General features: G+C 35.8%; 1 protein-coding gene across 1 annotated transcript in view; it reads right to left on the bottom strand.

The window, feature by feature from the left end:
- RALGAPA1 (Ral GTPase activating protein catalytic subunit alpha 1) overlaps nt 1–23,205 on the bottom strand; it is a 130,942-nt gene that overhangs the window by 62,040 nt on the left and 45,697 nt on the right. The window contains 15 exon segments of the mRNA XM_032112672.1: nt 32–142; nt 3,533–3,641; nt 5,658–5,716; nt 6,904–7,029; nt 8,023–8,151; nt 9,591–9,746; nt 9,860–9,958; nt 10,083–10,276; nt 11,775–11,927; nt 15,173–15,349; nt 16,497–16,713; nt 18,794–18,918; nt 20,842–22,099; nt 22,101–22,199; nt 22,202–22,416. Coding sequence (XP_031968563.1) covers nt 32–142; nt 3,533–3,641; nt 5,658–5,716; nt 6,904–7,029; nt 8,023–8,151; nt 9,591–9,746; nt 9,860–9,958; nt 10,083–10,276; nt 11,775–11,927; nt 15,173–15,349; nt 16,497–16,713; nt 18,794–18,918; nt 20,842–22,099; nt 22,101–22,199; nt 22,202–22,416 — 3,227 coding nt within the window.

Here is a 23,205-nt window from a genome sequence, read left to right as displayed (position 1 = left end):
AAAATTTCAAATTTAAAAAGAAATTACTTACTTGAATAATTCTTAAAGGTGAATCAGCTTGATACAGTTGAAGTCTATGCACATAATGTATCAGCATGTTCAGCATACTGCAGGCAACTTGGGCTACTGTTTTATTTGGAAACTAGAAAAGAGAACACAGCACAGTAACAATGAGAAAATGATTTAATGTAAGAGTACATTAGGTGGTAGGATGGTCACAAATTTCACAGGTAGTTTTATACATATAGTTCCTTAAGTACCTATTTACCAGAGGAACAGAATTAAATTTTACAAACTTAAAAGGAACTATTTTATATTCATAAACAAATGTTAGCAGTTAACACCAAAGTTTTGGGACAGACATCCAAGTGAGTTGCACACCGGAAAGGGGAGAGGTGTTGCCTAACTAACTTCAGACTGTTTAGTACAATATCACGAAGCCAGGAAGAAAGAATCAATTTTTTGTTACCTTTATGATTATTAATATTAATGAATCACTGCAAAACCCCTCCAGGATCTAACTCTGAAAACAGAGGTCTTTGCTGAGAATCAAGGCAGGTGAAGAGCCACATGCCCAAAATGCAGCCTGTAGTACTAAACAGGAGATTAACTGTTCTGCTATTTGCCATCAGGGAGGAAGTTTTGATCAAGAATATGGGGGTTGGTGAAATAGATTGGACCCTTCATCTGCTTCAGAAAGCTGTCCTAGCATGGTCAATATATCACATTTCAAAAGAATGCTGTCGCTAGGGTAGAGTTAATTTCCTCTCAGAAGCTGTTGTAGTGTTGTGGTTTGGATTCGGAAAGAAAATGGTGTTGATAACACACTGATGTTTTGGTTTTTGCTGGGCTGTGTTTATCTGAAGTAAAGGATTTTTTTTTTTGTCTCACGCTGTGCCTGTGAGAAGGTGAGCAAAAGAAACTGGATGGGAGCATAGCTGGGATGGGTGACCCAAACTGACCAAAGGGATATTCCACACCATAGAACATCATGCCCAGTACATAAACTGGGGGGAGTTACCTGGAAAGGGGGTCAGTCTGGGTCGGGAAGGGAGTATTGGTCAGCAGGTGGTGAGCAAATGTATTGTGCATCACTTGGGTTCTTTTCTTCCATTCTCTTTTTATTATCATTATTATCATTTACCATTTTTACCCTGTTTTACTTTGGTTTTGACTATTAAACTGTTCTCATCTCAAAATAAAAGTTTTGCCTTGGTTCTCCTCACCATTTCACTGCAGTGGGTGGGAAGAAAGGAGACTGAGTGAGTGGCTGTGTGGTGCTTAATTTCCAGCTGGGTTTAAACCATGACAAACACTCAGACACTTTACAACAGACAGTTACGAGAGCTGTGGGCTCTGGAAGGACATTTTCCTGAACTCAAGTAACGACACTGAGTATGTGCCAGATAGCGAAACTATTCACACCCAGTCATTTGGTTCTGACTTTTCCAAGAACTTTCAGAGGTGGCATGTAAACACCTGTGTGATGCCATAAACATTCCACCTGCCATTCTTTGTCTCTGGAAAATGCCATATGTTATAAAGCATAAGAATTCACTACTTTTATATTTAGTAGTGTAAATTGTGGACATAATTTTGGAACAGTTACTTGATGGGGGGAAAAAAAGGTACCAATGAATTGGCACTTTCCCAGCTCTTAGGGTTTTTATTGGAAAGGTAGTCTTACCATCTTTGCAAGGATCCATTCCTTCTGGATGTTAAATCGGGAATTTAAACTTGTCCATACTTGAAAATAACCTATATTTAGCAATCATTCAACTAAGTCTGTACAACATAATTTTGTGATGTATCTGCAGCATTTTTGAGAGAAGCATAATAAAATCATAAGTCTGGACGGCTGGTTAGGATCCTTTGTGCTCAAGCTTCAGCGGAGGTTGATGCAGACAGAGTGGTATTGCCATACAGCTGGGAGAATTTTTGCTATGTCCAAAGCAAGCTGCTGAACTGCAGTTCTGAATACGCTACTGGTATTTCAAAAATAAGCATATAATTGCTGCTAACATTTCTATTCAATGTTATTTGCTCAATTGAACTTATCAGTAAGTTGGACTAGGCCTATAGATCCCTACCCATTCATTTCTCCTGAAAATAAGAAAATAATCCATTCTGGGAATTCAAACCTCTGACTACTTGGTAGCCAGGAGATTGCTTAGGTAACAAATTAGAGCTAATTTATTTCTCCCATGACACAGTAATGAACTTTTCATTTCATTATTAAACTCAATTGTGAATGTATACCATTGCTCAGAACTGGAAAAAAAGACAATGTGCACAGGATGGTTTTGCCACACAAAGCAAAGCAAAGCAGAAATACAAAGATCTTTGTTTTCTCATTCAAAAAGTAATTTATGTTTAATATAAATGAGATACAAATAATTGGTTTAATAAATATGTCAGAGAAAAAGAAGATAAACCACTATGAATTTCAGGATTAAAAATAGCTCAAATATTGATAAATTGAAGCAGCAAGATAAAAACCTCATTTGCCTCGTACCAAACTTGCACAGGAACTTGATAAAATGCAAAAGTTAAGTGTTATTAAAAACCATGGGGAAAAACCTGGAAGAGGGTATTAGTGGAGCTGCAAAGAATGATGTGATTTTGCAAAACAGGAAATTGCAATTTAGAGTCTAATACTAAAAAGCCCTGCAGCTAGCTTAATAGAGACTCAAATCCTGCTTCACCGGATGTGAGCAGCTGATCTGCTAAGGTATTTTTCAGATTCCCGTTGCTTAAAAGAAAATAATAATCCCCAACATCCAACAAAAGTCATATGTAACAGGTGTACACTCCAATTTTTATCAATGTGTATATACAGAAAGACTATTCATAGAATTTTGATGCAGACAAAAAGCATATAGAAAGGTTCTGAAGATAAACTGGAAAACATTTAAAAACTTGAAGCTATTGCTCACAAACATGCAAATTTGAAAACTGCTTAAAACCAAGATGTTTTTACTAATATTCTAATTATTCTATAAAATAAGAACAAATGCAAAAAGATTTAAACTAGTAGGAAAGCAAAAGCACTCATCAAGGAAAAAAAAGCCAAACAGATGCAGCTCCTAGAATAAGCATAGAAAAGGACTCTGCCACAGCAAATTAAACATCCCCCAGTGCTTCCATGCATACAGTGTAAGTACCTTGCATTCCTCTCTAAATATCTAGCCATACCTAAGAAGCAATACTGCATAATGCAATGACTCGAACTCAGAAGTGAACACACAGAGAATGTTGCGAGAATACCATGGTAGGTTAGAGCGGCTAGGGATACATAGTAAGATAAAGATCCACTATCTTATCTCCCAGCACACCATCCCCTCCAAACTTAAAGAAGGGTAAAGAACTTTGGACATTTCAGAGACCCACTCATTAAACTGAGTTCTCTCTTTTTTAAGGATGGTAAATGAAACTGCAAAGTAAGGACACTAAAATGTCATCATGACTTTGAAAATGCAAAGTATCTTTACACATAAAGGCAATACGCATTGTAAAAATTTAATTCTCTCACCTTTAAAGAAACACAAATCACATTCAATGCTTCCTTGATCTGAGGATGATGTGATTCATGAACTAGCTCCTCACAGATCCAAATACCAAGGCTGCAAAGAGCAACACATCTGTAAAATAATGTTGGAGGGCAAATGGTTGAGAAACATCTTACAAGAATATGCAATTTTTATGACTCATTATGTCTTGCTAAAGACATATAACAACAAATATGCTTTTAATATTTCTAAAACAACCCATGAAGACCTTTACAGTGCTGTAACTTATTTAAAAATGAGCAAGAAATCCAAAGTATGCTGGTGAAGGCAGAGGAAAGGGCAGAGGAAAGGGCAGAGGAAAGGGCAGAGGAAGTAGCAGAGGAAGCACCCATCTGAAAAATCCAAAAGACATCAAGAACTCCTGCATCTCTATGTGTGTTTTGATTAAAAATATTACCTGAAAACAATGTATGGGAAATTCTTATATTTTCTTAAGACAAACTAAAAACTGGGGTGGGAGCTTCGTCCTTCCCAACACAAGAGATTGCTCATATTTAGAGCTTCTGAGACACAGAGATTAGAGGGGAATGTTACTCTCTCACAGGCATTCCCATTGCTTTAGATTGACAATAAACAACGATGAATAGAGGAGGGGTAAATGTATCCTATAGACAGTATATGTATCGTGACTAAGCACATCAACTTTTGTTGTTTCTTCACTTAAAATCAGGAAATAGAAAAGAAGTGCAAAGGTAAAGAGTATTTAGATATATGCGTTCAAATCAGCAGGTGGATTAAATTTGTTCAGAAATGTTAAGGAGCTAGCTTAAGCAATCTCTGAGTCATTAGTCATTTTCTTTGGGAACACAATCTATAAATATTTTGGAAACAACTTTGAAATTCAAAATCCTAGATAAAATTGGAGTGCAATCCAAAATTGACAAGAAGAAAGCTGGTCATGTGACCTGCAATGCATTACATCTGGGAAGGAAAAATTGTAGGCTAGAATAGAAACAGAAGTAGCTATGAAGCCTGTGCTGTAGAAAAAGGATTTTAAGGCTACACAGAATAACGAAAATGCTTACAGATAGCAAAAATACATACAAGACTTAATTGTACATTATAGTGTAAAACCACCCTATTTTGTACATTGTCACTGAAAGAATAACTGAAAAATGGAGTGTTATGCCTTTTAGAAATCAGTTTTGTAACATGAAAAATTAAATTAATGTGATCTCAGGATATTCCCTCCTTTTCCTGTGTTGACAATATTATCAGCTCAAGTGAAGCAAGAGGTAAGTGGACTGATGAAAACTGCTCTTGGTTTTCCAACAAAATGTTTAAAGATTCAATAAGCTGATCTTTCCAGGTTTGTAGTTTTTCAGGTATGTAGTTCTAGTATTTTTAAGTGACAATATATTAGTTGGACATATATATTCTTTCCGGATATATAAAGCACACAAATGTGCTCTTCCTTGGTGGGCATTAGGGATTCCTGTTCCAATCCCATACACAGGACTGTGTAACTGAATGCCTCTGAAGATGGGTATGGAGGAACAAAATCCTAAGCAAATCAAGAAACAGAAGAGAAAACTGGTAACTATCCTCTCTGAAATCATTTATTTGATGAAGATGCTTGGGTTTAAGCATCAGAGCAACCATTCCCAGTTTAATGCTTAGCTCAGTTTTTTCTGCTTCTTGTCCATACCATAAAGAAGGGCTCATGAACACTGGACTGTTTCTGTTTTTCAAATTAAATAATGTGATCCAATAAAAAATAACTACCCCTCCCTCATAAATAATCTTGTCCTAATCAAAGTAAAACATGCCTCTCTAGTCCAGAAAATCCCTGAGCTGAACAGCAGGGTAAGCTGGGAAAGCTTATTCTCTTACCCATATTTACACCCTTTCCCATCAGCCACTACCACAGAAAGAACACTGGACTAGACCAGCCCAGTCTGTTCTTTTAATATCTCTATTACAAATCATTTCAAATTCACATCATGGACCACAGTTTCGATAGTGGTGAAGAAAACCATTAATAAAATGCAACAAACTTTTACTTTAAGCTCTCTAATATATTCACCTCAAAACAGTCTAATAAAGAAAAGAATCTATTAATGTAGAAGCTCTTTTTGTATGACCTACCGTGCAGGACCAGATGGCTCCTCTCTTGCCGAACTTAACACAGTTTTAATTATGAGTTCCTAAAATGAAGAGGAAACACTCACTGATTTACAGATAACTCAATCACATAAAGCATCAGAATATTATTATAGTGCACACAGGCATACTGCTTAGCTGAGTCTCTAGGTTGTGGTCAGGTGAATTGTCTGCTTACCACTACTCTAAACATCTAGCCTGTCCCAGATAATCATTACTGAACTACCCCAAGAATATCCTACAAGTTACTGTCCTAATTTCTGCTGATGAGCCATTTATCCAATTCTTGTCAAAACACTTCCATAAAATATCAAGGGTAAAAGAAGAAACAGCAAAGGACTCCCTGAAGCTAGCTCTGTGAATAGTGCTGAAGGCTATGACAGAAAGAATCTTTTACTTTGAGGTTTAAACAAGCATTTTTTAAAAAATTAATCGATTTAAAAGGTATTTTCAACTAGTTGCAGAATAAGTGCCTCCAGTGCCCTAAGAACGCTGTCAAGAAGAATTTTGACTGAACTACAGTGAAATGTCCCTAAAGCTGTAGGGTGCCCTTAATAAAATTCAAATAAACAGCCATTCTACAATAGAAATAAGAAGGAATGCAAAATCATTCTCCAAAAGGGAGCAAGGTATAAAGCAGCTCTCAAGCCATTATTTCTCCCTAAATTGAAACAGTTTGGAAAACTTAAGGGGAGCCTTTCTTAGACACACAAACTGAGCTCTGTGCCATTTCAGTATACTGCCACACTACCTAATTCTGTGTTATGATAGACAAGGAAACGACTCCATTAATATTTGCCTTTTGGCTAAAAGCACTGCTGTACAGAAATTTTTTAAAGCCTCTAGGAACACAGGAAGATTTCACCAGTTGTGAAGTCTTAATAAATTAAATAATGAATCTTAAGCCTCTCAATCTTCTCATCTCAGCTACTTAAATCTGTGATACCTGCAAATAGCCCTAGTGAGAGGAGGCTTGAAAGGGTGAGATAATGTATTATTTCCTTCTAAAAACATAAGAAAACACTTAATTATTAATTTAACAGCAATTATAAAGTATGTTTAGAAGTATAAAGTTTGACAAGACCTTATGGGATCTTGAGTCTTATAATCTATTTGAAATTACTTTTGAAAAATTTTAGGATCTTAAAAATCTTAGTATTTTCTGGGAAAGCACAATATTAAACATGTATTTGGTAACAGAATACTACCCATATATTCTTAAAATTCCTACCTTAACATCTGTAAACTGAGACACAGCAACGTCAGGAATATTTGGGTGAAGAGCTGGTAGTTCACGATACAAATTGGGAAAACAGACTAGAGATCCTAAAAGAACCTGTGCTTCAACTCTTGGTGCCTAAAAAAACAAGAAGGTGGAGAGAAATATATATTCTTACTGGTATCAGGAAGCTGACATTTCTAACTGCCTTAAAAGAGAACAATGGCTGAAACGGTATAGAGCTATTTTCTTTCTCCTGCAAATTCTGAGCTCCTGCAGAGCTGAGTAAACAGAGACCACAGCCCCTTGGACTGCTACTCATGCACATCCCTGCTCTCATTTTCCAAGACAGTCAAAAGGAGGCAGAGGAATTGTTAGAACTACAGACAGACTGAGCTGCTAACTAGGCTGAGGTCTAAGCTTCAGCTAATTGACCAGAACATGGAAAACTACTAAATGTGACATGAGGCATTGCTGAACAGGAAAGGCTACAGTGTAAGAAGCTGACAGAGGCTTCAGACAGTACCTTGAGGGAGGGCTGGTTTTTGTAACTGGTTAGAGGGGGATTGATGGGAGAAACAGTCAAAATTCACAGACAGTTGGAGGAGATTGTGGGGGATTTGAGAGAGTACAATATGCAAGGCCAACAGCACCTAGGTAATCACATCAGTATTACTGTATAAGTCTAAACTTGCCTGAGTAAGAAAATCAGAAACGTGAAAAAAATTCCAAATAGTGCAAACACTAGCAGATTTGAGTTCTCAAGCATGATCATAAAAGTCATTGCATAGCAGAGAGATGGAGGAATAAGTACGTTTTTAAAATGAAATCACAGTCAAAGTGGACATTTACTTTAAAACATCCTCAAGCACAGAAGAACGGCAGTCTCAATTTTTGTAACTCTAGAATGAAAGATTCTCTGCTTCAACAGTAATTTTTGCATTCTTCACATATTTTCTGGAGAGGCATGTGTAGTGTTCTAGAACAAATCACTAACATTATCTGTATTTGATAACTATTAGATTGAATTTTGGGATCAATTTAACACCCTAGTCAAGGAAAAATATACTGCTCAGTATTCTCTCAAATTCTTCCTCACCCATAAATGAGAGTTAACTGATGAATACTTACATTGAGGAAAGAAGAAGCAGCCACTCTTCCTGCTGCTACAATGAAATCCATAATAAGCATGGTAGCACCAGGCAAACCAAGTGAAAAGAACTGAGGAGAGCAGTGCTTGATGATTGTATTGACAATATCCTCGCAGAAAGAAAAGGAAAAAAAGGAAGAGTATCAACACGAATCAAGATGAAAAATGAATGAAAGAAAGCAGGTATTTAACAAAGGTAGAAAGTAAAAACATGAGAAAGAAAACTCATTGTGGCCAGTAAGACACTCATTAGTGAGTGCAGAGTAGCACAAAAAGATGGAATCCCTTAAGTATACTCATATTAACATAGGTAAACTGTGGTATACTTTAGAGATCAATTTAAGCTTTGACAATAGTTCATATATTAATTTACAGTCAGCTTTTAAGAGTTCTGTAACTGATTAACCATTCATTTGGATAGGTATAGAAGAGACAGAGTAAGATAAACAGCTATTATACCTTAACAATTGCTTAATCCTCTCCAACAAGTATTGCCTGACTATAACTTTAAAAAAGGCATTAGCCTCTTACATACCCATATGGAACCAAAATTTAAAGAAAGATAATAAAATGTTTAGTAACATTTCTGGTATCTAGTTAATCAGCGCAGCATATTATGTTCTGGTAGACTTAGTAAGGCACTTTTTAAAGTTATTGTACATGATGCAATTTTTTCAAAAGCACTTGAAAAAGTGTAATATGTTTTAATTGTTAAAAAACATCCCAAGTTTACAGATAGGCACCCCCCTCCTTTTCTCCTTTGAATAATTCTCCACTAGTAGTAATATCCAACTAAATGGCAGTGTGTCATAGGAAGATCTTCAATCCAGCAAGAAAAGCAGCATTAATGGTTGTTAGAGGACAGAAGTTGGAGATCTGTCCTATGCATAGTCATCTGTGGAATACTTTTGGACTAATTCTATTCCTCCCAGTTAGAGAAAACTGGGTTGTTTGAACCTTTGATCTCCCCATGCCTATCATCATTCCTCAAAAAAGTTCACAAACCCAACCTTTTTACACTTCTGATGCAAACCTTTAAAAAGTATTTAAGCCATACAATATTTTCAGACTTCTTAATATCAAAACCTATGAAAAAGGTCTACTCCCACTGATTAGATACGCTCAGTACATCTCAATTTACTGGTTCCTATACTTGCTGTAGAAACAAAGTCCTCCAATGTAGTGAGCACAATTTACTAGCTAAACTGTTGCATCAGGGAGCAAGTAAGAAGAACAGTAGACTTTAGAGAGATCTGCTTCCTCCTCTTTCTTGCATACTTCAATCTGTAACATACAACCAATAAAAAATGAGAGAATACCTTTTCTGCCCTCATAGTTGCTTGAAATGGACTACAAAAAAAGCATTTCTGAATACAACCAAGAACTTGAGGATCATTTATCAAAGTTTTCTTTTTAGAAAAAGTATCAGTCACATCACTAATTTCAAAAACAAAGTTAAATTATCCAGATGAAAATACATTGACTATTTTTGAGAATTTTATTTTCAGTCATAACATTTATATTATCTTGAATTTCATAATTAACTTACTTGATCAACATGAAGAAGTCCACAGTGCATTATATTGTAGAAATGAGTTAAAAAATCCCTGTTCGGAGAAACATCTTGTCTTCGTTTCATTGTCTTACAAATAAGCTTATAAGCATGTAGTTTTCCTTGTTTGTATTTATCAGTCAACATTGTTGCCTACAGTTTTAGAACAATTTTTATTATTCATAAATTTAAAAAATGACAGTAAACACTCTTCTATGTTTACGTTAACTTTTATTTCTGTTTCACAGTTTAGTGCTCAAATTTACCTTGAAGAGCCATGGTGTTAGAATTCTCAGTGGTGGAATTAAAACTGGGGGAGATGGTGAAGTTAGGTTATCTATTGAAATACCAAGATTGTCTCTTATCTGCGATTATTAAAAACAAAACAAAAAGAGAATTAATTAAGGGAAATATGTAAGGTGGTGGTTTTTTCTTTTTGAAAATCCTGCCCAAACAGGTCAGGTTGGAGAAAAGGTTCCGTTCTTTTACCTTGGCCAGATTCTGCCACAGTTCACACAGATAATCAAAAACCTGGGCATGAATCTCTGGATCCATGATGCTGTTGACATCTCCCAGAATTCCTAGCATCCTCCTCCACATCACAGTAGCAACATCTGCGTGCCATCCTGTAAGTGTTCCCCCCGCCATCACACTGCAACATTCTGAGGGGAATTCACTAGTTTCTGTAACAGAAGAGAAAAAGTATAGTGAGATATATCTCTTCAGAAAAGGAAAAGTTCTGATACAACTATTAAATACAGAGTCTTCTTAAAACTAAAAGATCGGGCTTTCGGAATAAGCTATTTTTTACCCATTCAGCCACCTCAGCACTGTATGTGATAAGGTTTGTCTTTTATAAATTCTGTAGAGGAAGAATTGTCCAGTTTCTTATTCTTTCATTAAGTAACATTTAAGGTCACTACTGGCGCTCTAATACAGATCTGATGGACCCAGTAAGGCCACTCCTTTTGTAAGTCTTTCTTACATTCTTTGAGTCAATGAATCTCCAGAACTCCACTTGCCTGCTTTCAAGTAAAATTCCCTTTCAACTTTGCATTTTTCCTAATAAAACATGAAGACTATTTTTCTTAGAATCTACCAGGAAAGCATGTTATTGCAAATCGAAGAGAAAAGTATAAGTAAACTTGTCTCTAGCTACCATCCTTTAAACAGTAAATTTGTATGAGTGGAGAGGCAACATTCAGTAATTTAGCACCACAGTCCTAACACCCACCTAGCTCTTGCCACACATCAGTGCTATATGAATAAACATTCTTTTTTTAGGTGGGAGATGATTAATCTAGACTGTCCACATAAAGAAACCTTCAATAGATTATGATGTCTCAAGTCTACTCAGGTCATGCTTAACTACCTAAATAGCCACAAAAAAATAGATAATGAGCCATTTTTAAAGCAGCAGGCATTCAGAATCTTCTTTCCACCCCTTCAGATGGGTAATTCGCTGGGATCTTCTGAAAATCTCGTAGCTCCCATAGGCATACCAAATCAAAATTAAATCTGAATTCGGCCTAATCACATAGCCTCTTCTTTTGAACTTCTGGGCCACTGTGGCAGAGACACTATTGGTTTCTAGGATGTAGATTTTAAAGTACAAAGCAAAATGATAGTATTTCTGTCCATCAATAGGCTACTTAAGGAAATAGGGTCTGAAATGCATATCAGACACTCTTTTGTTTCCAAGAGACCAAATGCCGGAGAAATGTGCACATCGTATTTACAAAGAGAATGAATCTTAGAATTCAATAGCTAAGATAGTTGACGTAATTACAAATTTGTTTAAAAATGAAAAGGAAACAAACCAAACTTACAAGGAGAAATGATAAGATTACTGAAATTGTCTTATTATATGTACATCAATGATAAAACAGTCCATGGCAGGACCACAATTAAGCTGCCACAATTCTAAGCAACTAAAAGAATAAATATAAATATGTGGACTATTAATCCACTGCTAAAAATTCCAATGAGATCCAGGTTAAAATGCAAAAGGTTTTTGTTTGCTTTTAAAAGAAAGCACTATAATTAAATATTCTTTGAAGTGCAGATGAAATAGCCATGTACAGGATTGTTTACAATTCATGTGATACTAGCTACTTCATTATATTGCATTAGAAAGAAAGAAAGAAAGAACAGGTTTGTATTTTCTGTTCCAGATATTGCCTAGGTCATCTGGCGTCTGTAAAACAGAGTGGTGGAGCTTCTCATCCAGCTGCAGATCCTTCTGCTCAATATGATCTGCATGAAGAGTGGCAGGAGAGGGTGTCTGTGATCGGGATCCAAGAGCAGATTGGATTGGAGAAGCACTTTCAGAGCCTGCAAATGCAATTTTTAACAGTTACCTTAAAAGCCTTTTCTATTTTCTTGAGCTATTGAAATGTTGTCTAAATACAGCATTAACAGAAAACTGAACTGCTTTTATGTATCAAATTGGGCCAAGAAAAGATATAAAACAGTAAGCAGATCTCCTTGTGAATGGTGTTCTGAAAGAAAACAAAGTACATGCAGAAAAGCTGAAAGATGAACATCAAAATCGGACAGGTAAGTGGACTAGCAGACCTCTATTTTAGGTCCAAATAATTCTAAATGTGTTTGTTTTGCAGCACATTCAGTGTTCTGAAACAGCCAAATCTCTCATCACATTCCCTCACCTAAATTTCTCTCCAGCAAAATGTTTAAGCAAAAATTTTCCCGGAACAAATCCTTTTCCAGGATTATAGATGCATGCAAGTTAATTTATAAATAAAAACTGAAACCAGTAATGGATAATCTTTGATGTTTATCTACTCATTAAGCTGAGAAGATCCATATGATGGGAAAGTTCTGTATAGCCAGAGGAGTGTTATTTCCTCTAAAGCAGTGCTACAAAGGCATTTTTCTGTGATTGTCTCTGAGCAACCTCTCTAGGCAATTACGTGGTCTTTACTGAGTAATCTGTGGAGAGGGACTAGGTACTTGCATTTTCTTCTATACTATCTTATGTTTCACATCCTGAATTTGTCTAAAGATCCTTATAAATAGCTGTGGTTAGCCAGAACAGTCACATGGCAGACAAAAAGAGAACAAATATTCACCACAGACTTTTCTACACATCAGCACACAGAATTCCTATTAATTTCAATTCTTAGATAAATGTAACAAGGACACAAAAATATTATGTGTGAAGTTCAGTATTAGTGATAAAGTGAACTTTAGGGACAGCAATTGAAAAGTGAGTCTTTTAAAATAGTAATTTTCCCAAATTACTGTGAGAATAATTGAAGAACACTTCTCATTTGAGAGGAATGTTCTTTCTTATAAAAAGAACAAATTGTTTAAAGAACTTGACAGAAAATGTTATCGGTGTTATCAGAACAGAAATTGCAGTAAACAATCTTTATTACATAGTTAAACTGCAAAGGTCTCTATCTCCTTTAAATGACTAAGACAATGAAGCTTTTACTATCAATTTAAATCAACATTTCTATTCAGGAGAGAGAGACACTAGTGCTTCACATACAGACTATTGCTTCACATGACAGGTAACAATCCTCTCTTGCTACTGACCAGTAGTTTTCCACACGCTTACAAGGATAATGTAAATACACCCTTCAAAGATGTTCAAAGAAGTATTTTCTTACTTCATTTTCATTCTGCTCATTAGTTGGGGACAGATAAAAGTAGTTCAAAAAAAGCAGCAAGAAAGAATGATAGGGAAGAGAGAAAGTGAGGGAGAGTGGGATAGAGAGGGAAAGAAATTGAATGAGATGGAAAAGAAGACAGGCAGGGAAGGCAGGGAGCAAAGGAAGAAAGGAAAGAGATCTTCATATGATGAAGAGAATGGACAGAAACAATCATGGAAAATTTGCAGAACTACAGGAGTCTGTCATTAAACGATACTCCAGCATATGAGGATCTGACTTTGACTGAGACTTCCATGGGTACAACTTGTTCTAGAACTAGTAAACAGCAGTCAATAGTCAACTTTATCATTTACTTAGAATATGAAGTAATGACCATATACCAAAAAGAAATTTTCCTTCCAAAACCCTTCAGATTTAGAAAGAGTAGTTTTCTGATCAGCAGAACCACTGAAAACTTGTTTATTATGAGTGTGTTTCAAGGTTGAGTTTCTGCATTGATTTGCCAGCATCTAATACAGTGAAATTCACATTGCAGCTTCCATCATGAGAGTCTGCATACATAAAATTTTCACTAGATAGCTGCCTATCTTTCATAAAACATCAAAGAAAATAACATCCTTCTGTTTTCTTATATGTCAATTTAGCAAAAATTAGACAATAGGCTCCAATATTGTTGGGGTATGGAACAGTCAGAAACAGACAATACAATTGCACAAGTATTGCTTCCTCAGGAAACCCAGCTAAATGCATGTGACACACAAGAGCTGCCTCTTTAAAATGGTGGTCCAAGCAAGAAGAGATAACCACAGAATCTCTCAATGGACAACTCAGTCACTAATTGCAATCTTATCAATTCAATTATAGTGCAAACTTGGACAAAAATACCAAACAGTAATGAAATTATTAACATATAAAAACATACAAACAAACAGAAAAAGAACAGATCTACAGCAAGGACTTTCAACAAGCACACAGCAAAGAGAAAAATGAAGAGAACACAAGCTGAACATTGTCGAACAAGCTGAACAACAATGTCCATGAAAGCTAATACCATGGTTCTTTCAGTGGAAGGGCACTTTTAAAAAGTGAAAATTACGGCAGAGGAAGTAAAGATGTCTTTCCATGTCTCTGAAAATGCAGAGGTTGATTTCTAACAGCGAACAAGATACAATATGGAGGTATAAGCTTTCACAGAAATATAGATACTTGTTGCTACTTGTTACAGCTAGGGTTGTAACAGGAATGGTAATGTATAACAGCTATGGAACAAGGAGTATGAAAATGACTATGGACATCTTTACTTCTCATGTACAAAACCTGGCAAGAGACCATTCTTTCAAATCATCCTCATAGAGAAGCATTCTCTCTTTGAGACAGGAGCCCATTCAATTTCAGTTAACTGCATCACTTTTCAGTTATACAAATGGAAAGTGATGTTACATGGCCAAATAACTAACATTTTGAATAATAAAAGCTCTCAGTTACACAACAGACAATATAAAGAGATATTAAGATGGATGCATATAAAAAGAATCCCAAGATACTTCAGTGTGATACGCTGGTTTGAACAAGCACTGTGAAAACCATCCAAAGCAAAAACATTTCCTGAAAATTAATTATTTAACTACCAGTAATAGAAGGACACTTGTAAGAGATCTAGCATACATTATGTGGTAAGAGTTTCTCCTTGGTAATTGTATAGATTTTCTCATGAAGGGTTTCAAATACATTTAGGACCATGAGTAACTAAGTCAGACAAAGGTTTTCCACTTACATTATTTCACATACTACTTTTCAATAGCAATCAAAAATAATTGAAATAAAAGAATCATTTAAAATAGAATATAGATTCTTGGCAGAAGCTGGAAGTTGCATTCTTCAGGATGGGTGAAAAATTCCTGAAATAAATACTTTTTTTTTTTTTTAAATCTACTTTACCAGTGATAGTTGCAGCTTCAGCAGACAATGGTTGCTGATTGAGACTACTTGTTTCTGAGTCTATGTGGAGTGTAGTTAGACTGGCCACTTCTTGTTCCTCAGCACTCTGTTGCTGTCCTGAAATTGCATCAATGTCAGTAGAAGCTGGTGTCCCTGCCTCAGTGCCAAAGCTGAAATCTGTATGAGGAAAGCATTGTATTAATTTACAACACAAACCCACCACTAATACGTAAAAACCCCAGAGGCCCAGGATCTCCAAACCAAACAGAAACCTTGTATGTGCATCTTCTGTGCTACTAGCACACTGTTGCAAAATTTAAATAAAATGCAACAGCAGAAAGTATTGACTATTATGAATATTCTCTTTCCTGTCATTAACCCATGACTTCACATCTGCAGAAGACACTCCTGTCACATGTCTGTGTTCTTAGTTGCTGTTAAGTGCAGCTACATACGAATAAAGCAAAAATAATAGACTCATACATTAAGGAATTTATTTACAGGCTGGAAGAAATATTCAAGCTTGTTGTAAAAGCACTAACTTCAAAATAAAAATATTACAGCAAATGGTACTCTAACAAACATTACTTTCAACACTAATGAAGAAAATGTCAGGCTGAAATGTAGGTTTAAATACCATAACTTATTTGCATAATGGAGACATATATAAAAATTGTAATTTCTTCAAAAAATTATACTATATTAACATTATTTTTATCTTACATAATACATGATGTTATAATTCCTAGCAACCATAATGACCCCTTCTGTTAAACAAGAGTGGGAATGGATAAATAAAATGAAGGAAAAGCATTATGTTATTAAATAAAACACAGTAATTTTAACAAAGCATACTAATTTTACCATGATATTACACTTAATATCTTGAGTAATCTATAGCTACATAAAGACCACTGTAAAAATATCAGAAGCCCTTCTTTTACGTTTTACCTAAGTATTTTCAAAAGAGTTAAAATAATTTCCAAGCTTTAATTTTTATATTTGGTGCAAAACAGATGGATACGCTCTACAGAGAGACAATATTGCTTTCTAACTTCTGTTCAATTATGTTCTGCTCTTTGCATAGTAGTATTCCAGGGCTCTTTTTTTTCAGTATACTAAAAAAAAAATAGCCTCTCGTAAGAACTATTCTTGCTCCATTAACTTGCTAATGATTTCAATGGAAAATCAAAACAATCTCTCTCTACAGAAAACTGCTGGCATACAACTTTATCCAGGGGAAAAAAATAAGACAACAACAAAACAAAGGAAATTTGCAATACATTAATCAAAAATGCTATTACTTTTGGAAAAATATACTTGCTTTCAAATTTGCGGCTCTCGTACTGGAAGGCGCTGAAGGAGTCAGAGTGGCTGTCTGAGCTGATGAGGTCACTGCTGCCCGCGCTGGCAGGTGACGTCCACTCGGACGGCACGCCTGGGTCATCTAACAGGACGCATTGGTTCTGCTTGTTCAATATATCAGGTAGGTCTTAGGAACTTCCAAGCTGCCAGGACTGCCTTCCTCTTCTTGTCACATTCTACACATTGAAGATACATAAATAATCTTAAAATCTTGGATGGCTTATTTATATAAAATGGAAAAAAAGCAATTCCACATTTGCTGAAGTCAGAAGCAACAAACAGTTCTTAAGTACCTAAGCCAGAAATTGCCATCATACTAAATACCAAGACTTTCCATATCCCCACATGAAGAACCCACGCAGTCACAGAATTTCATAACTACAAATTTTATTTGCGCAGTGGACTTTTGGACACATATCGCAAAAGGCTAGGATTCAGACTAGTACCGGCCTCATGGTAGGTAAGATGTGAGAGAGAAAACTAGTTAAGTATATTACATCCAAATAACTAAAGAAAACTTGTTTACCTTGGTTTCAGACACAATGTCTTTTCCGGCCTATAGGCCACCATGCTATAATCAAAAACTTAATTTATAAAAGGAGAAAATTAACATACTAATTCATGCATTATTCCTCTTATGATTAAAACACAAAAGACCACATATAACAAAGGTAAGGCATGCAGATTTACTCATGTACAAGTAAGGTGGTGGTCTATTTGAAGTCTTTCTTTAAGGTAAATTTTTCCACAGATAAGACTGTTCGCTTGAAAGGGAAGAGATATCAAAGTAGAAAAGCCATTTTATGAAATGGCTTGAAATTTGTATGCATTATGAGACTAAAGATGCCGTCCTTTTACACTAGGCCCAGTCAGTTCTGCATTCTTTTACTACTCTACTACTAATTAGAAGTTAACTCAGACTTACAAGCTTTTCATGATACGGTTTTAGCATTCAATAGATATAGCAACCTAAAACTAATCTTAGTAAGTTGGTACTGTTTAAAGAAGGCATATCTATTCTTGTGCACTAATTAAAAAAATGAGTGGTAGTTTCAGAGTATTTACTCAAATTTATCTCAGGTCTTTCCTGCTACCTGAGGAAAGTACAAATTCTCAAAACAAAGAGTAATCCCTCCCTTTCTCTCTTCTAGAGCCAGCCGTGATGACTTCTGTTTCATTAATTTTCAGACTAAGTTAACCTTTTTCATAGACTACAAGTTAGCATTTTGTCGTGTAACTCAAGACTTAGTAACAAGAATACTCTGTGCCAACAATCAAGTTTCATAAACGAGTTCAATACAAAAGACAAAAGTACACATATCTATATACATCTATAGATCCTCTCTTGCCATTTTTAAAAGGTGATGATAAATAAACAATTTTTTTAATAACTTAGAAGAATCTTCTTCTGCCCCTTATTATCACCAACTCCTTACTGACAATTTTCTATAGGAGTATGTCTTATAGGAGCATGTCTTAAAATGACCTTAAAAACTTCTAAGAAAAAAGAACTAAACAATTTTGAAACACTATCTTTAAATTGTTACCCATTCTGTTCTTAATTTGAAACTTTTTTTTAGTCTTTTCCCTTTTGTTACTCCTTAATAAGCACTTATCTCTTCAAATCAGTTGTCTCCTTTTGTAAACATTCAACAGTAACCAAAAATTCTTGACTTAAAATTGATTAAAATTTCTTATTATGAATGCAATTCCAAACAACACGACACTTCTGGAAAAGTGTAGGAAGAAAGCATATGAAAAGTTGGTTCAATTAACAGAGCACTATTTACAGGAAATTATTCAACACTTGCAAGTGAAATAAAAAAATAAAATATATTTGAGTAGTTTTGTAGTGTGTTGCATTGACTATACCTGTAGTAAACAGTACTGTACTACAGCATGTTATTCAATTACTTACCATGCAAATTTACATTTAAACTAGTACTCTGAAAATACAGTATTCTATGTACAGATATCTTTGCAGGTGCAATTAAGGCTGTTTAATTCCATGAGACTGTTCATCAGACAGTAACTTCTGCATTGCCTCCATGATGAAGATTTAATAAATACGAAAACACAAATGGTATAAAATGGCATGAATCTATGTCAAAGGCAAAGCATAATTAAGCAATATTCTTAATTCTGATTCATAAAAGCCAGAGAAATACTTTTTAATGAACTGATTTATCATGTCATTGACAAGTTCACACATAATGGAGACCTAAGTATTGAAATGTAGCAAGTTTAAAGGCTTACCAGTGCATTACCACTGCGGAGCCTCTCAGCTATAAATTCATCCATGAGGTCAGGAACATTTGTATTGCTACTGCCAATATCACTATCAATAGGGTGCAACTTCTGACTCATGTCCTCTCTATTAGCTAAAAGCAAATGAACAACCATTTATAGTAAAGAATGCATCAAGACATTTTCAAAACAAAATGTAACAAATGAAAAAATCTGCTAATTAACAGAAATTAAAAAATCAAAATTGCCAAACATGCATTTTAAGAATGTCCCTCTTTTAAAGCAGATTCTACTTTCAGAATTAGTATGGCTTCTTCTTCCCACTAAGCAGGGGTTAGTTGATTTCCAATTCCACCTTTAAGAGCAGGAAGCTTATAGGTAAGCACTACTCAAAGTTGTTAATGCTTGCTTTAAGGATAAAGCGTATGTTCTTCCTCCATATCACAAGTAAGTAACAAATTCTTAAAAATTATGTGACTCCTTCAGGCTCCTTCTTCATTGCATTCCTGATGAAAAGCAATGTTGTGGAAAAAGTAAACTAGGTTGTAATATATACTAATGACAAATGGCAATGTGGCACTGTATACAGTTAGTATAAATAGTGCAAAGAAAATGTTACATAATAAAATTACATGCTAGTAAATGGAATGAAAGTTCTAACTCTAGATGATCAATGGTTATGAACAATTAATGAAGTTCACTCCTTTATTAGTGCTATATTTTTGATATAGCTACACTGTTCATATTTAGCTGTGGCTGTTACACCTCACTTTATGATATCCGCCTTTAAAGTCTTCAAGCTATTCCAGTTCATGTTCTCTTTATACAAATTTTTCCCTCAGCATCATCTCTCATGAGACCACAGTTTAGTTTACTCTAACAATGAGGCTCTGTTAAATGCTGGATTTTAAATAACAGGTACTTCTAAAATTGGTGCTTCCTAGATATCTCTTTTTCAGAAGTCTAGTTTCTGAAGAGCAGCAAATCATTTTTGTGAGACCGATGACAGTACCGCTCTCAGGTGCTGTGCTTACAGAGACTGCCCTCAGGTGGCATTAACATCTCAGTGCAGGATGCATTGCAGACTCCTCTGTTAATCATGCCAGCATAACAATGGGAAAAAAGGAAAACCTGCATTACTGCTGAAAGTTAATTTATTGTTCAATTAAGGTTATGTGAACTATGACAATGTGTATTAGTCACAGCCTTCTTTTTTGATCAGTCCACAGAGGTCTCACAGTTAGCAGGAGAAAGACTATCACAAGACCTTCATGAACATCCATGATTCCAAGAAAAAAAGAAAGCAATGGAAGATGTTGCCAAGATGTAACTGCAGCCATTTTGATGAATGAATATAGGAAGGCCTATGATATGTTTTGAAAAAGACACAAACAAAACCTTATGATTAGACTCAGAGAACTGCTGTAATGAAATCATTCCAGTAACAGCAGATTGCTATTTCAGACTATTTTTTTAAAACCATCTAAAATGACCTCCAAATGTAAATTTGAGGGGCTGTTTTTGTTTTTGTTTTTGTTTTGGAGGAGGAAAAGGAGGAAGAGAATGAGGAGGAAGAAGAAAACACACTAAATGAACCAGAAATACAATTAGTTCAACCTAGTTGGTTGAGAGCCAGGTCCTTCTGACAAAAAAACTACACTTAGAGTGGAATACCACACTCTGATAAAATATGCAATGCCAATCATTCAGTAGGCTTAATTTGAAGACTCTGCATGGTAGATGAAAATTCTAAAGTCTCAAGGCTTAATCCTTTATTAGGTCATTTACTGTCTCTTCCTCTTCCCTAACCTGATGATCTTCAGCAGCAAAGAGGTTCAACTAAGTATCTTGAAAAGAAAAATTAGTAATTTAAAGTATGTAAATGTAACTTATGCTGGGAGAAATATCAGCTGGCTATAGGCGCATGCATAACCAAACAGGGAAAGCAGTGATCATCCCAAAGCCTTTTGATTGCTTATCAGAGCTTGCTTCAGTTGCATTAAGCCAAACTGGTGCTGCCTTTCTCCTTTTGCGCTCTGCACACTGTTAGTGCTCACCTGCAGCTTTCCTTCCAAAATAGCCCATTACATGACTGTACAGATCCCTCAGTGGAGCCTCTGCTGGCATTCTGTTCTGCCTCTGTGGGGAAACATTTGCCTTCGGCTTCGAAAGAGCATGTACAACAGTTTTATAAACACCACCCAGGGAGCCCTGCTGTTGTGCCGACTCCTGACCTGATGCTCTAAAGGCACTACGAGATTGGAACTGACTAACTGCAAGACTTTTCTTTCTGCAACACAGCTGCTTGAGTTCTGTAGGTTCCTTAACTTGCTTGCTGCCAGCCGAAGCAGCATTGATTGCATCTAGATGTCTATATATTCCAGGTCTAACCAGCTCTGTGGCAGCTGATGAGCTAGTGCTTGCACTGGTACTGTTGTTGCTGCTACCACTACTGCTACTACTGAAGCCACCAAGTTTACGAAGTCTTGCTTTCCAAGCAGCCTCTTTGTTCTCAAGGGGATTGTAAAATTGAACCGATTCTGTAGATGGCCTAAAAGTAACATGAACGCTGTTTCTTTTTTTAGTTGTTATTTTCATGATTTTGGCCCTATGAGTTACGGTTTCAGATATACTTCTTTTAGTTGGTGCCAGTTTGCTCGTGCCTGCGATGTGAGGCATTTGAGGATCAACTTGTGGTTTAGGAAGAACTTTCTTTGCATGGACAATACACGAGTTGGTCGCTTTTCATTAAACTGGGGCACTTTTATTCTTTTCAGCTACTGCTGCTTCCACAACTAAATCTACATCAGCTTCAGTGGCTGCTTGCCTGTACAGACATCTCTTCCCTTCTTTACTGCTAGGACTACTTGACCCATGATCAAACATGCTTTCATATTGTTTATCAATATCTAATTGTCTGGCTTTATTAAGCGCTTGATTTCTTGTAAAAAAGTCTACTTGAGTAGGTGCAATATTACTTATGAAGTCACTTGGGTTTTGTTCTAGGTGCAGCTCTGTGTTATTGGCTCTTTCTGTAACAGTGATGCTAGTTGTGCATTGACCAGTCTGATCTCTCTTTTCTAATCCATCCAGGGGTAATCTATCGTTCCTACTTACTGATGTATCAACTTCATGAGCAGAAGCCTCACATTTATCTATCTCAACGTTACCGCAAAGTTCTTCTTTCTCTTTAATAAGATATTCTCTCAGAGAGGAAGGAGATCATCTTCCACCTTCAAGGTCAACATATTGGCTTTGTTCAAAGGCAGTGTTTGCAAATTCTACCGGCCCTATTAAATGACAAAGATGGTCATAAAATACTATCCCCAACTTCCAAGGAGGACTCTCTGCTATTTGTATCAGTGATATGGCTTTCAGTGGATCCTATGCATGAAGAGGTCTCAGTGGAAACTCTGTAAAGCTTGGAGCATGATGGGATGAACTGTCAATGACAGGAAACTGCACCTTGGCTCGTTCAACTGCGAATGGTTCCAGGATGTCAGAGGTGCTGCTGCTTCGTGGCAGTGGCTGTTCTTCATTTAATGCACCAAAAACTTCACTTGGAGCATCCTCACTCTGAGAAAAATGTCTGACTCGAGGCGGACGTGGAAGAATTTGAGTATCATCAATGTCTGTAGGAAAAAAGTATATGTAACATGCACAAAAATTTACGAATAGAGACAATATGTATTTACCACTACATCCTAATTATGTGACTTTAAAAGCCAGAAAAATCCAGAGCCTTGTTTTCTTAGGTACAATAAAAACACTTTTTCCAATACTAGAGTGTTAAAAACACACGCACATAATATCCAGTACAGAATGTAATATGAGTTAGACCATCAGAACACAGTTTTAAAAGTTAACATGCATGAGAACAAACAGTGAGGTCATGGAACGTTTGGAAATACAGTTAAAGCTAGAGCTGTGCCAATAAGTTCAATAATTCAACCAATATTATTCCAGCTAGCTTGTTCAGGAAATGGTTATTGGAATACAAATTAGCTAACAGTAGAATTCCCTGTGTGGAATTTACATCTTCAGAAAAATGGGGCAACTCCAAAGAGAATAAGGATGTTTTTTGGAAAATTAGGGTTGTTTATTGAAGTCACAAACCATTAATTAAAAAACATATATATATGTATATATACAAATTACTTAAATATCAGAAAGAATACTATCATACCATTATAAATACTTTGGGATATGCAATATAGCGTATACCTAAAGACTAAAGCTTTTCAATTACAAGGAAGAGCAGGTCCTATACAGAAAAGATGACTGTACAAAATGGACAATTTAAAGATATACCCTTCTTCCCTAGAAGGATGTTTTGTCTCTCGTCTTCAAAATATGAAACTAAATACTTAATGAAGGCTTACCTCTCCCTCTTCTTCCAGTTTTACTCAGCCAAATGTAAC

Source organism: Corvus moneduloides, chromosome 6 (genome assembly GCF_009650955.1).
Source record: "Corvus moneduloides isolate bCorMon1 chromosome 6, bCorMon1.pri, whole genome shotgun sequence".
Classification (NCBI taxonomy): Eukaryota; Metazoa; Chordata; class Aves; order Passeriformes; family Corvidae; genus Corvus; species Corvus moneduloides.
The sequence above is the reverse complement of the archived record's forward strand: the minus strand, read 5'-3'. Positions and strand labels throughout refer to the sequence as shown.